Genomic DNA, 15097 nt, shown 5'->3' with positions numbered 1-15097 from the left:
AGCCAACTTGACACACTGTGGGAAGCATTGGAGTCCACATGGGCCAGCATCCCTGTGGAACGCTTTCAACACCTTGTAGAGTCCATGTCCTGATGAATTGAGGCTATTCTGAGGGCAAACGGGGGTGCAACTCAATATTAGAGAGGTGTTCCTAATGTTTTGTACACTCAGTGTATCTATATTCTTTTAAGTGAGAAGTAGGCATTGGTCTGAACCCGAAAAAGAAAGGAAATTCACAATGCGTACTTCATGCATGCACTACCAAGGTTTTCCAGCACAAAGCTTTGACCTACTACAGCAGCTATATTGGTGTATTGTTCTTCCAACAATGTGTAGGCAGGTTGCTTAGGAATCAAACCTTCTCAAACAGCCTGATTCATATTCTTCCAGGAGGTGCTCTGACAATAGTGTGATTTGTACCGCGTACAAGGGAGTGTATTGCATTCCTCCCACCCCACACTAAGACATTACCCCATTCCACTACCTTTCAAGCTTTTTATTATATAAAAGCAAGCTTTGCTTTTATACTTAGAGCATGGGATTCTGATTCTGATTAGAATTGTAGATAATTGTATGTGTGGGGTACAGAGATGAGGTGGTCATTTAAAAATCATGTTAACCACTATTATTACACACAGACTGAGTCCATGTAACTTATTATGTGACTTGTTAAGCACATTTTTACTCCTGAACTGATGTAGGTTTGCCAGAACAAAAGGCTTGAATACTTATTGACTCAAGACATTTCAGCTTTTCATTTTTAATAAATATATAAAACATTTCTAAAAACATAATTCCACTTTGACATGATGGGGGTGTTGTGCGTAGATCAGTGACACAAAATCTCTATTTAATACATTTTATATTCAGGCTGTAACACAACAACATGTGGTAAGAGTCAAGGGGTGTGAATACTTTCTGAAGTTACTGTACTAGAAAGGCCTAGTGATACATTACCTGGAAACAATAATGAGTTATTACAAGATATAACATGTACAATCAAAAAGTACATTACCGTTCAAAAGTTTGGGGTCACTTAGAAATGTCCTTGTTTTTGAAAGCAAAGGTTTTTTTTGGTCCATTAAAATAACACCAAATTGATCAGAAATACAGTGTAGACATTGTTAATGTGGTTAGAGCGTTGGACTAGTAACCGAAAGGTTGCAAGATCAAATCCCCGAGCTGACAAGGTAATAATCTGTCATTCTGCACCTGAACAAGGCAGTTAACCCACTGTTCATAGGCCGTCATTGTAAATATGAATTTGTTCTTAACTGACTTGCCTAGTTAAATAAATGTTGTAAATGACTGTTGTAGCTAGAAACAGCTGATTTTTAATGCAATATCTGCATAGGCGTGTGTTCCAATGGCACGTTGTGTTAGCTAATCCAAGTTTATCATTTTAAAAGGCTAATTGATCATTAGAAAACCCTTTTGCAATTATGTTGAGTATCTGGAGCATCAGCATTTGTGGGTTCGATTACAGGCTCAAAATGTCCAGAAACAAATAACTTTCTTCTGAAACTCGTCAGTCTATTCTTGTTCTGAGAAATGAAGGGTATTCCATGCGAGAAATTGCCAAGAAACTGAAGATGTCGTACAACGCTGTGTACTGCTCCCTTCACAGAACAGCATAAACAGAACCCTCGGGAGAGTCCTGACTTCTGTCTCCACGGTGACAAGTACTCTTTCACTCCCTCTGTCTTTCAATTTTTGCACAAAATTTGAGAGAAATAAGCTTTTTGTGCGTACGGAACGTTTCTGGGATCTTTTACTTCAGCTCATGAAACACTTTCCATGTTGTCTTTATATTTTTGTTCAGTGTAGATATAAGAAATAAATGCTATTTCAAATGGTTATTACAGTGACCGTGGCCATTTGGCTGGCCAATTACCATCATCCAAAGTACCATGACCGTCACAGCCCTGTAATACAATGAATAGAACGGGCTTGGAACCTCTCACTCTATTCATTCTATTTCTATGTCAGCACGTGGTCAGGAGTGGAGGAGGAAAGGAGAAAATGTGCATCTAAAAATGTATACATGTTATTACTTTTTTGTTGCTATTTGAACGGTTAGTACAGAGACCACAGTCATTTGGCTGGACAATTACCCTCATCCAAAATTACATGACCGCCACAGTCATACTTGATTCCTTACCTTGTCTCCTCTCCATGTATCCTACCCTTGTCTCCTCCCCTTGTCACCTCTCCTTGTCTCCCCTCCTTGTCACCTATCCTTTCCTCCTTGCTTAGTCTCCTCCCTGTGTCTCCTCTCCTTGTATCCTCTCCTTGTCTTTTCTCCTTGTCACCTCGCCATCCCCAGAGGGAAGAGAAAGACAGAGGGAGGGAAAGGGTACTTGTCACCCTGGAGACAGAAGTAAGGGCTCTCCCGAGGGTTCCATCTAGAACTCCCCAGGGAGGCTGCCTTGCCAGTGCCTGATCTATTTAGGGAACATTCCACCACATTCCCTGCTCTATGGCTGTGTCCCAAACACCACCCTGTTCACTTTATTCTACACTCTGGTAAAAAGTAGTGCACTATATAGTGCATAGGGTGCCATTTGAGCTGCAATGTATACTACTATACTCACTATAGGGCAGTGCCCACGCCAAGCCAGTGTAATTACACACTAGTTAGTACAGGAGTTAGATAGAGAAGTGCTGAGTAAAGCGTGTGTGTGTGTGTGGGTGTGGGTGTGGGTGTGGGTGAGTGTGTGTGTGTGTGTGTGTGTGTGTGTGTGTGTGTGTGTGTGTGTGTGTGTGTGTGTGTGTGTGCGTGCGTGCGTGCGTGCGTGGGGGGGCAGAGCTTGACTAAAGATAGACTCTGTCATCCAACCGCCCAGAAAGTTTAAGGTTTAGATTCAGCATTTAATTTATATGATTATATGTCTCTTTGATGATGCAGTAAGGGAGAGGAGAGGATATCTATAGCTTTAGAATGATTGGATGGTGCTGGCTGGCTGGTTTTGGCTGGCTGGCTAGTTGGCTAGTTGGCTGTGTTGGCTGGCTGACTAGTGTTGGCTGGCTGGGTAGTTGGCTAGTTGGCTGGGTTGGCTGGCTAGTTGGCTAGTTGGCTAGTTGGCTGGCTGGCTGGCTGGTTGGCTGGTTGGCTGGCTGGCTGGCTAGTTGGCTAGTTGGCTGGGTTGGCTAGTTGGCTGGTTGGCTGGCTGGCTAGTTGGCTGGGTTGGCTAGTTGGCTGGGTTGGCTGGCTGGCTGGGTTGGCTGGCTGGCTGGGTTGGCTAGTTGGCTGGGTTGGCTGGCTGGCTGGGTTGGCTGGTTGGCTGGTTGGCTGGCTGGCTGGGTTGGCTAGTTGGCTGGGTTGGCTAGTTGGCTGGGTTGGCTGGCTGGCTGGGTTGGCTGGTTGGCTGGGTTGGCTAGTTGGCTGGGTTGGCTGGCTGGGTTGGCTAGTTGGCTGGGTTGGCTGGCTGACTGGGTTGGCTGGTTGGCTGGGTTGGCTAGTTGGCTGGTTGGCTGGGTTGGCTAGTTGGCTGGGTTGGCTAGTTGGCTGGGTTGGCTGGCTGGCTGGGTTGGCTAGTTGGCTGGGTTGGCTAGTTGGCTGGGTTGGCTAGTTGGCTGGGTTGGCTAGTTGGCTAGTTGGCTAGTTGGCTGGCTGGCTAGTTGGCTAGTTGGCTGGGTTGGCTGGCTGGCTGGGTTGGCTGGCTGGCTGGGTTGGCTAGTTGGCTGGGTTGGCTGGCTGGCTGGGTTGGCTGGTTGGCTGGTTGGCTGGCTGGCTGGGTTGGCTAGTTGGCTGGGTTGGCTAGTTGGCTGGGTTGGCTGGCTGGCTGGGTTGGCTGGTTGGCTGGGTTGGCTAGTTGGCTGGGTTGGCTGGCTGGCTGGTTGGCTGGGTTGGCTAGTTGGCTGGGTTGGCTGGCTGGCTGGGTTGGCTGGTTGGCTGGGTTGGCTAGTTGGCTGGTTGGCTGGGTTGGCTAGTTGGCTGGGTTGGCTAGTTGGCTGGGTTGGCTAGTTGGCTGGGTTGGCAAGTTGGCTGGGTTGGCTAGTTGGCTGGGTTGGCTAGTTGGCTAGTTGGCTAGTTGGCTGGCTGGCTAGTTGGCTAGTTGGCTGGGTTGGCTGGCTGGCTGGGTTGGCTAGTTGGCTGGGTTGGCTAGTTGGCTAGTTGGCTAGTTGGCTGGCTGGCTAGTTGGCTAGTTGGCTGGGTTGGCTGGGTTGGCTGGCTGGCTGGGTTGGCTAGTTGGCTGGGTTGGCTGGCTGGCTGGGTTGGCTGGTTGGCTGGTTGGCTGGCTGGCTGGGTTGGTGGCTGGCTGGCTGGTTGGCTGGGTTGGCTAGTTGGCTGGGTTGGCTGGCTGGCTGGGTTGGCTGGTTGGCTGGGTTGGCTAGTTGGCTGGTTGGCTGGGTTGGCTAGTTGGCTGGGTTGGCTAGTTGGCTGGGTTGGCTAGTTGGCTGGGTTGGCTAGTTGGCTGGGTTGGCAAGTTGGCTGGGTTGGCTAGTTGGCTGGGTTGGCTAGTTGGCTAGTTGGCTAGTTGGCTAGTTGGCTGGCTGGCTAGTTGGCTAGTTGGCTGGGTTGGCTGGCTGGCTGGGTTGGCTAGTTGGCTGGGTTGGCTAGTTGGCTGGGTTGGCTGGTTGGCTGGCTGGCTGGGTTGGCTAGTTGGCTGGGTTGGCTAGTTGGCTGGGTTGGCTGGCTGGCTGGGTTGGCTGGTTGGCTGGGTTGGCTAGTTGGCTGGGTTGGCTGGCTGGCTGGTTGGCTGGGTTGGCTGGCTGGCTGGGTTGGCTGGTTGGCTGGGTTGGCTAGTTGGCTGGTTGGCTGGGTTGGCTAGTTGGCTGGGTTGGCTAGTTGGCTGGGTTGGCTAGTTGGCTGGTTGGCTGGGTTGGCTAGTTGGCTGGGTTGGCTAGTTGGCTGGGTTGGCTGGCTGGCTGGGTTGGCTAGTTGGCTGGGTTGGCTAGTTGGCTGGGTTGGCTGGCTGGCTGGGTTGGCTAGTTGGCTGTTGGCTAGTTGGCTGGCTGGCTGGCTGGCTGGGTTGGCTGGCTGGCTGGGTTGGCTAGTTGGCTGGGTTGGCTAGTTGGCTGGTTGGCTGGGTTGGCTGGCTGGCTGGCTGGGTTGGCTAGTTGGCTGGCTGGCTGGGTTGGCTAGTTGGCTGGGTTGGCTGGTTGGCTGGGTTGGCTGGTTGGCTGGGTTGGCTAGTTGGCTGGTTGGCTGGGTTGGCTGGCTGGCTGGGTTGGCTAGTTGGCTGGGTTGGCTGGGTTGGCTAGTTGGCTGGGTTGGCTAGTTGGCTGGGTTGGCTGGTTGGCTGGGTTGGCTAGTTGGCTGGGTTGGATGGCTGGCTGGGTTGGCTAGTTGGCTGGGTTGGCTAGTTGGCTGGGTTGGCTGGCTGGCTGGGTTGGCTAGTTGGCTGGGTTGGCTGGCTGGCTGGGTTGGCTAGTTGGCTGGGTTGGCTGGGTTGGCTGGGTTGGCTGGTTGGCTGGGTTGGTTGGCTGGCTGGGTTGGCTGGGTTGGTTGGCTGGCTGGCTGGCTGGCTGGTTGGCTGCATTGTCCTAGGACTAAAGTTAAGCGTCCAGTGTAGCAGGAAGGTAAAAACCTCAAATAAAATAACATTGTATTTGTCATATGCGCCGAATACAACAGGTGTAGACTTTACCCTGAAATGCTTACTTACGAGTCCTTATTCAACAATGCAGATTAGAACCAGGGACTGTAGTGACGCCTCTTGCACTGAGATGCAGTGCCTTAGACTGCTGCGCCACTCGGGAGCCCACTACTGCCCCATTGATGTGGATGGATGTGTGCTCGCCCCTCCATTTCCTTTAGTCCTCGATCAGCTCCGGGTCTCTGACATCCTCCATGTAGGCTGTCTCATTGTCGTCGGTGATCAAATCAAATCAAATTTATATAGCCCTTCTTACATCAGCTGATATATCAAAGTGCTGTACAGAAACCCAGCCTAAAACCCCAAACAGCAAGCAATGCAGGTGTAGAAGCACCAGGCCTACCACCGTCGTGTCATCAGCAAACTTGATAATGGTGTTGGAGTTGTGCGTTACCACACTGTCGTGGGTGAAGAGGGAGTACAGGAGGGGACTAAGCACACACCCCTGAGGGGCACACATGTTGAGGGTCATCGTACCCTCACCACCTGGGGGCGGCTTCTCAGAAAGTCCGGGATCCAGTTGCAGAGGGAGGTGTTTAGGTCCCAGGATCTCGAGCTTGGTGATGAGCTTCGAGGGGACTGTAGTCAATGAAAAGCATTGCTTACATAAAACCTACTGTTTTCACAATGCCCCAGTGTAGCAGGAAGGTAAACACCTACTGTTTTCACAATGCCCCAGTGTAGCAGGAAGGTAAAAACCTACTGTTTTCACAATGCCCCAGTGTAGCAGGAAGGTAAACACCTACTGTTTTCACAATGCCCCAGTGTAGCAGGAAGGTAAAAACCTACTGTTTTCACAACGCCTCAGTGTAGCAGGAAGGTAAAAACCTACTGTTTTCACAATGCCCCAGTGTAGCAGGAAGGTAAAAACCTACTGTTTTCACAATGCCCCAGTGTAGCAGGAAGGTAAACACCTACTGTTTTCACAACGCCTCAGTGTAGCAGGAAGGTAAAAACATACTGTTTTCACAATGCCCCAATGTAGCTCCTCTGTAAGGCCTTGCCTGTGTGCCTCAGAGAGGGGCCTAGACAGGGATGCATGGTGTGCTGGGAGAGAGGGATATTTATACACACAGAGTGGACCTTACACCAACCACCAATGGTAGAGAGGGAGAGAGTGTGTGTGTGTGTATGTGTGTGTATGCGTGCGTATGTGTGTGTGTATGTGTGCACGCTCACGTATGTGTGTGTGTGTGTGTGTGTGTGTGTGTGTGTGTGTGTGTGTGTGTGTGTGTGTGTGTGTGTGTGTGTGTGTGTGTGTGTGTGTGTGTGTGTGTGTGTGTGTGGAAAGGAATGAGAGTTTAGTAAAAATGTTTGCAACAAACATCAACATACTACTCCTCCATACTGAGAAGTCATCATCTAATGCCCAGTTGGGTTGTCCCCCACCATTGGATCATTTTGGTAAAGCCCATCCCCCTATTCTGATTGTCAGTTGTTGTTGTTAAACACACGTGGGTCTGGAAACAATTATTTTCCTTAATACTGTGCAGTGAATTCCCACTAGATGAAAAGCCTAAATTAGTATGACATCCTGGCATTTAATGCATGCACAATTATAGAAATGACACTTTCTATAAAACGTTCTATTTGTGCACTCTACCATTTAACATAGCATTTCTTCAGTAATAAAGTTACCCCTGTCTTCTTCCTACCTTCCCTGTGTGTACGTGTGTGTCTGTGTGTGTGTCCAGGTAAGGCCAATGTGAATGTACAGTGGGATGAGGGCTCAGAGCAGACTGCCCCTGCTGTGCCTGTTCGCATCGCCTTCGTCTTGGTGGTCCATGGCAGAGCGTCTCGGCAGTTCCAACGCCTGTTCAAGGCCATCTACCATACCTCACACTACTATTATATACATGTAGACCAGGTAAGGTCATCTACCATACCTCACACTACTATTATATACATGTAGACCAGGTAAGATCATCTACCATACCTCACACTACTATTATATACATGTAGACTACTACAGACCATCTACCATACCTCACACTACTATTATATACATGTAGACCAGGTACGACCATCTACCATACCTCACACTACTATTATATACATGTAGACTACTACAGATCATCTACCATACCTCACACTACTATTATATACATGTAGACTACTACAGACCATCTACAATACCTCACACTACTATTATATACATGTAGACCAGGTAAGACCATCTACCATACCTCACACTACTATTATATACATGTAGACCAGGTACGACCATCTACCATACCTCACACTACTATTATATACATGTAGACTACTACAGACCATCTACCATACCTCACACTACTATTATATACATGTAGGCCAGGTAAGGTCATCTACCATACCTCACACTACTATTATATACATGTAGACCAGGTAAGGTCATCTACCATACCTCACACTACTATTATATACATGTAGACCAGGTAAGATCATCTACCATACCTCACACTACTATTATATACATGTAGACTACTACAGATCATCTACCATACCTCACACTACTATTATATACATGTAGACCAGGTAAGATCATCTACCATACCTCACACTACTATTATATACATGTAGACCAGGTAAGGTCATCTACCATACCTCACACTACTATTATATACATGTAGACCAGGTAAGGTCATCTACCATACCTCACACTACTATTATATACATGTAGACCAGGTAAGATCATCTACCATACCTCACACTACTATTATATACATGTAGACCAGGTAAGGTCATCTACCATACCTCACACTACTATTATATACATGTAGACCAGGTAAGGTCATCTACCATACCTCACACTACTATTATATACATGTAGACTACTACAGATCATCTACCATACCTCACACTACTATTATATACATGTAGACCAGGTACGACCATCTACCATACCTCACACTACTATTATATACATGTAGACCAGGTAAGATCATCTACCATACCTCACACTACTATTATATACATGTAGACTACTACAGACCATCTACCATACCTCACACTACTATTATATACATGTAGACCAGGTAAGGTCATCTACCATACCTCACACTACTATTATATACATGTAGACCAGGTAAGATCATCTACCATACCTCACACTACTATTATATACATGTAGACCAGGTAAGGTCATCTACCATACCTCACACTACTATTATATACATGTAGACCAGGTAAGGTCATCTACCATACCTCACACTACTATTATATACATGTAGACCAGGTACGACCATCTACCATACCTCACACTACTATTATATACATGTAGACCAGGTAAGGTCATCTACCATACCTCACACTACTATTATATACATGTAGACTACTACAGACCATCTACCATACCTCACACTACTATTATATACATGTAGGCCAGGTAAGGTCATCTACCATACCTCACACTACTATTATATACATGTAGACCAGGTAAGGTCATCTACCATACCTCACACTACTATTATATACATGTAGACCAGGTAAGATCATCTACCATACCTCACACTACTATTATATACATCTAGACTACTACAGACCATCTACCATACCTCACACTACTATTATATACATGTAGACCAGGTAAGATCATCTACCATACCTCACACTACTATTATATACATGTAGACTACTACAGACCATCTACCATACCTCACACTACTATTATATACATGTAGACCAGGTACGACCATCTACCATACCTCACACTACTATTATATACATGTAGACCAGGTAAGATCATCTACCATACCTCACACTACTATTATATACATGTAGACTACTACAGACCATCTACCATACCTCACACTACTATTATATACATGTAGACCAGGTACGACCATCTACCATACCTCACACTACTATTATATACATGTAGACCAGGTAAGGTCATCTACCATACCTCACACTACTATTATATACATGTAGACCAGGTAAGGTCATCTACCATACCTCACACTACTATTATATACATGTAGACCAGGTAAGATCATCTACCATACCTCACACTACTATTATATACATGTAGACCAGGTAAGGTCATCTACCATACCTCACACTACTATTATATACATGTAGACCAGGTAAGGTCATCTACCATACCTCACACTACTATTATATACATGTAGACTACTACAGATCATCTACCATACCTCACACTACTATTATATACATGTAGACCAGGTACGACCATCTACCATACCTCACACTACTATTATATACATGTAGACCAGGTAAGATCATCTACCATACCTCACACTACTATTATATACATGTAGACTACTACAGACCATCTACCATACCTCACACTACTATTATATACATGTAGACCAGGTAAGGTCATCTACCATACCTCACACTACTATTATATACATGTAGACCAGGTAAGATCATCTACCATACCTCACACTACTATTATATACATGTAGACCAGGTAAGGTCATCTACCATACCTCACACTACTATTATATACATGTAGACCAGGTAAGGTCATCTACCATACCTCACACTACTATTATATACATGTAGACCAGGTAAGATCATCTACCATACCTCACACTACTATTATATACATGTAGACCAGGTAAGGTCATCTACCATACCTCACACTACTATTATATACATGTAGACCAGGTAAGGTCATCTACCATACCTCACACTACTATTATATACATGTAGACCAGGTAAGATCATCTACCATACCTCACACTACTATTATATACATGTAGACCAGGTAAGGTCATCTACCATACCTCACACTACTATTATATACATGTAGACTACTACAGACCATCTACCATACCTCACACTACTATTATATACATGTAGACTACTACAGATCATCTACCATACCTCACACTACTATTATATACATGTAGACCAGGTACGACCATCTACCATACCTCACACTACTATTATATACATGTAGACTACTACAGACCATCTACCATACCTCACACTACTATTATATACATGTAGGCCAGGTAAGATCATCTACCATACCTCACACTACTATTATATACATGTAGGCCAGGTAAGATCATCTACCATACCTCACACTACTATTATATACATGTAGACCAGGTAAGGTCATCTACCATACCTCACACTACTATTATATACATGTAGACCAGGTAAGGTCATCTACCATACCTCACACTACTATTATATACATGTAGACTACTACAGACCATCTACCATACCTCACACTACTATTATATACATCTAGACTACTACAGATCATCTACCATACCTCACACTACTATTATATACATGTAGACTACTACAGACCATCTACCATACCTCACACTACTATTATATACATGTAGACCAGGTAAGGTCATCTACCATACCTCACACTACTATTATATACATGTAGACTACTACAGATCATCTACCATACCTCACACTACTATTATATACATGTAGACCAGGTACGACCATCTACCATACCTCACACTACTATTATATACATGTAGACTACTACAGACCATCTACCATACCTCACACTACTATTATATACATCTAGACTACTACAGACCATCTACCATACCTCACACTACTATTATATACATGTAGACCAGGTAAGGTCATCTACCATACCTCACACTACTATTATATACATGTAGACTACTACAGACCATCTACCATACCTCACACTACTATTATATACATGTAGGCCAGGTAAGATCATCTACCATACCTCACACTACTATTATATACATGTAGGCCAGGTAAGGTCATCTACCATACCTCACACTACTATTATATACATGTAGACTACTACAGACCATCTACCATACCTCACACTACTATTATATACATGTAGACCAGGTAAGGTCATCTACCATACCTCACACTACTATTATATACATGTAGACTACTACAGACCATCTACCATACCTCACACTACTATTATATACATGTAGACTACTACAGACCATCTACCATACCTCACACTACTATTATATACATGTAGACCAGGTAAGGTCATCTACCATACCTCACACTACTATTATATACATGTAGACTACTACAGACCATCTACCATACCTCACACTACTATTATATACATGTAGACCAGGTAGGACCATCTACCATACCTCACACTACTATTATATACATGTAGACTACTACAGACCATCTACCATACCTCACACTACTATTATATACATCTAGACTACTACAGACCATCTACCATACCTCACACTACTATTATATACATGTAGACCAGGTAAGGTCATCTACCATACCTCACACTACTATTATATACATGTAGGCCAGGTAAGATCATCTACCATACCTCACACTACTATTATATACATGTAGACCAGGTACGACCATCTACCATACCTCACACTACTATTATATACATGTAGACTACTACAGACCATCTACCATACCTCACACTACTATTATATACATGTAGACTACTACAGATCATCTACCATACCTCACACTACTATTATATACATCTAGACTACTACAGATCATCTACCATACCTCACACTACTATTATATACATGTAGACCAGGTAAGATCATCTAGGTAAACATGTAGACCAGGTAAACCTGTAGACCAGGTAAACATGCAGACCAGGTAAACATGCAGACCAGGTAAACATGCAGACCTCTATTAATTTACCCATTACCTTTCTTCCCTTCCCCCAGCGTTCCAACTACCTCCACAGACAGGTGGGGGCTCTAGCGAGCCAGTACTCCAACGTCCGTGTTACTTCCTGGAGGATGTCCACCATTTGGGGCGGGGCGAGCTTGCTCACCATGTACCTGCGTAGCATGGACGACCTTCTCAAGATGGCCGACTGGAATTGGGACTTCTTCATCAATCTCAGCGCAGCCGACTACCCTATCAGGTGGGCATGGAGGGTGTACTATAAGTAATGTACTATATAGGGAATAGGACCCATAGGGCTCTGGTCAAAAGTAGTGTACTATGTAGGGGATAGGGCCACAAACACACAGAATTCCACATAATGGCAGAAGTTGGTCTGACAGAAGGTCCTGAGTCACTAAGTTCTCTCTACTTCCAACTGGATCTACATTTTAGTCGTTTAGCAGATGCTCATATCCAGAGCAACTTACAGTAGTGAATGCATACATTTCATACAATTTCATAACTTTTTTTTTTTCTGTGCTGGCCCCCCGTGGGAAACGAACCCACAACCCTGGCGTTGCAAACACCATGCTCTACCAACTGAGCTACAGGGAAGGCTAAATATCTTATTGAAGTGAACCAATCCCATGAGCCCCGCGGCCCACTGGACAAAATCAATTCCACGTCAATACCCAGTGATGACATCAGAGTTGACACGGATCCCAGCGTGCTTCGTTTGTGTGTGTGATCGATGAGAGTGTTGCACACAAGGACACACACCACACACACACACTTCTCATAATGTGTGTGTGTGTGTGTGTGTGTGTGTGTGTGTGTGTGTGTGTGTGTGTGTGTGTGTGTGTGTGTGTGTATGTGATCCTAAACATCACTAGACTGAAGGGCACAGCAGCTAGCAGAGACAGAGGGGACAGACTGGGATGGAGGGAGGAGGGGAGGAGGAAAGGGAGGGGGGAGGAGGGGAGGAGGGAAAGGCAGGAGGAGAGGAGGAAAAGGGATGAGGCTGAGGAGGAAAAGGGGGGAGGCTGAGGAGGAAAAGGGAGGAGGAGAAGAAGAAAAGGGAGGAGGGAAAGGGAGGAGGGGAGGAGGGGAGGAGGGAAAGGGAGGAGGGAAAGGGAGGAGGGGAGGAGGGAAAGGGAGGAGGGAAAGGGAGGAGGGGAGGAGGGAAAGGGAAGAGGGGAGGAGGGGAGGAGGGGAGGAGGGGAGGGAGGGAGGGGAGGAGGGAAAGGGAGGAGAGGAGGAGGGAAGGAGGGAAAGGGAGGAGGGGAGGAGGGAGGAGGGAAGAGGGAAGGAGGGAAAGGGAGGAGGGAAAGGGAGGAGGGGAGGAGGGAGGAGGGAAAGGGAGGAGGGGAGGAGGGAGGAGGGAAGAGGGAAGGAGGGAAAGGGAGGAGGGAAAGGGAGGAGGGGAGGAGGGAAAGGGAGGGGAGGAGGGAAAGGTCCAGACACACACGTACAGACACACAGATATGTACACACACACACACACACAGAGAGAGGTTTGGATGCAGTGACATTGTGGCTTCACCTCTACTGCTTTTCAGCATCGGAAAATTCAATAGGACACATGGCTGTGTGTTCATCTGTCCATTCTTCAATTGGAGTTTCTCTCTCTCTCTCTCTTTAATCTCTCATTCACCATGCCATACATCTAACTAATTCTGTCTGCGTCAACTTCAGATTCACATCTGGTGTGTGTGTGCGCGTGCGTGTGTGCACATGTGTGTGTGTGTAACCTTATCCTTATCCTGCCTAGCGTGTTAGCATTGTGCTCCAGCCTTGATAAGGTACTGTAATACTTCTGTGAGTGTTAATTAGCAAGCTAATTAAAGAGGTATTAGGAAAGTGTAATTGCTTTGAGAGTTTGGGACTCATGTTCTGTTCAGATGGGAGTAGAGGATTGAGTTAGTTAGTTAGGTGTTTTGGGGGGAGTTGGGGTGGGGACGGGGCTGATGGGTGTGTGTGTGTGTTAGGGGCTGGGACGATACCAGAATCGCTAAAAATAAATCCACGGCAAAAATGAGAACACGAAGCAGGCCAAACTCTGGTCCTTGTATATAAACTATAGTGTATAATATAAATATAATCTCAGCGACTGTTCAAACAATAAACCAAACAACATTGTAGCCGCATTAGAATCCCCCAAAATGCATTTTGTTTAGAAAGGATGACTAGCTGATTGACAACCTAAAAACAGCCCCTAAGCCATGTGCCTTTTCTTTGCGACCAAAACGTGATGTCGTTCTATTTTTAGCTGATATGGGAGTGAATACATTGAAGCAGCGTATCAAACTGGAATAAGGTAGTAGGTTACACCGGTAAGTATAAGAATATTTGCCAGGGCAAATTATTTCATTATAAATCTGATTATTTCACATGGGGAAGATGTGGGAAGCTAAAAGGTTAGCTTGCTTGCTGTTTTTAACAAGCTAGCTAGCAAACTGCTAGCGAAGTTGCCTAGAGCCAACTGGCAAATATGCAGTTGGTTTTCATGTAAATTAGTTAACAGTGGTGTTGATGTTTTAAAATGTGATTCTTCTTTGCTTTTACCACAATGGGAAGACAACAACAAGTAAATCCCTGCTATCGCCCCCTTGTGTATGTTGCTATTCGCGGGGTCTAGGAACATAGACTGGCAAGGGAATCACGTTACAAAAGGTGGACGTTGCTCAAATATTCGGACTCCAGCCAAGAGCATGGGCCTAGATAAACCCTTTCATACCTACAGTGCCTGGTTAGCGGTTGATTTGGAATTTCGGCCAGTGTGTGACCCCTCGTGTTGATTGGCTGTGTGACTGATTGACAGCTGTCTGCCCTCCCCAGGACCAATGAACAGCTGGTGGGCTTCTTGACAAAGTACCGGGACATGAACTTCATCAAAT

General features: G+C 45.7%; 1 protein-coding gene across 1 annotated transcript in view; it reads left to right on the top strand.

The window, feature by feature from the left end:
* Window positions 1-15097, top strand: part of LOC106606223 (xylosyltransferase 1) — a 64300-nt gene that overhangs the window by 24487 nt on the left and 24716 nt on the right. Inside the window, exons 3-5 of the mRNA XM_045719648.1 lie at window positions 7298-7470; window positions 12257-12459; window positions 15039-15097. The exon at window positions 15039-15097 is cut by the window's right edge and continues 22 nt beyond it. Of these exons, the coding sequence (XP_045575604.1) occupies window positions 7298-7470; window positions 12257-12459; window positions 15039-15097 (435 nt within the window). The remainder of the gene's footprint in view (window positions 1-7297; window positions 7471-12256; window positions 12460-15038) is intronic.

Source organism: Salmo salar, chromosome ssa06 (genome assembly GCF_905237065.1).
Source record: "Salmo salar chromosome ssa06, Ssal_v3.1, whole genome shotgun sequence".
NCBI classification, from domain to species: domain Eukaryota; kingdom Metazoa; phylum Chordata; class Actinopteri; order Salmoniformes; family Salmonidae; genus Salmo; species Salmo salar.
The sequence above is the reverse complement of the archived record's forward strand: the minus strand, read 5'-3'. Positions and strand labels throughout refer to the sequence as shown.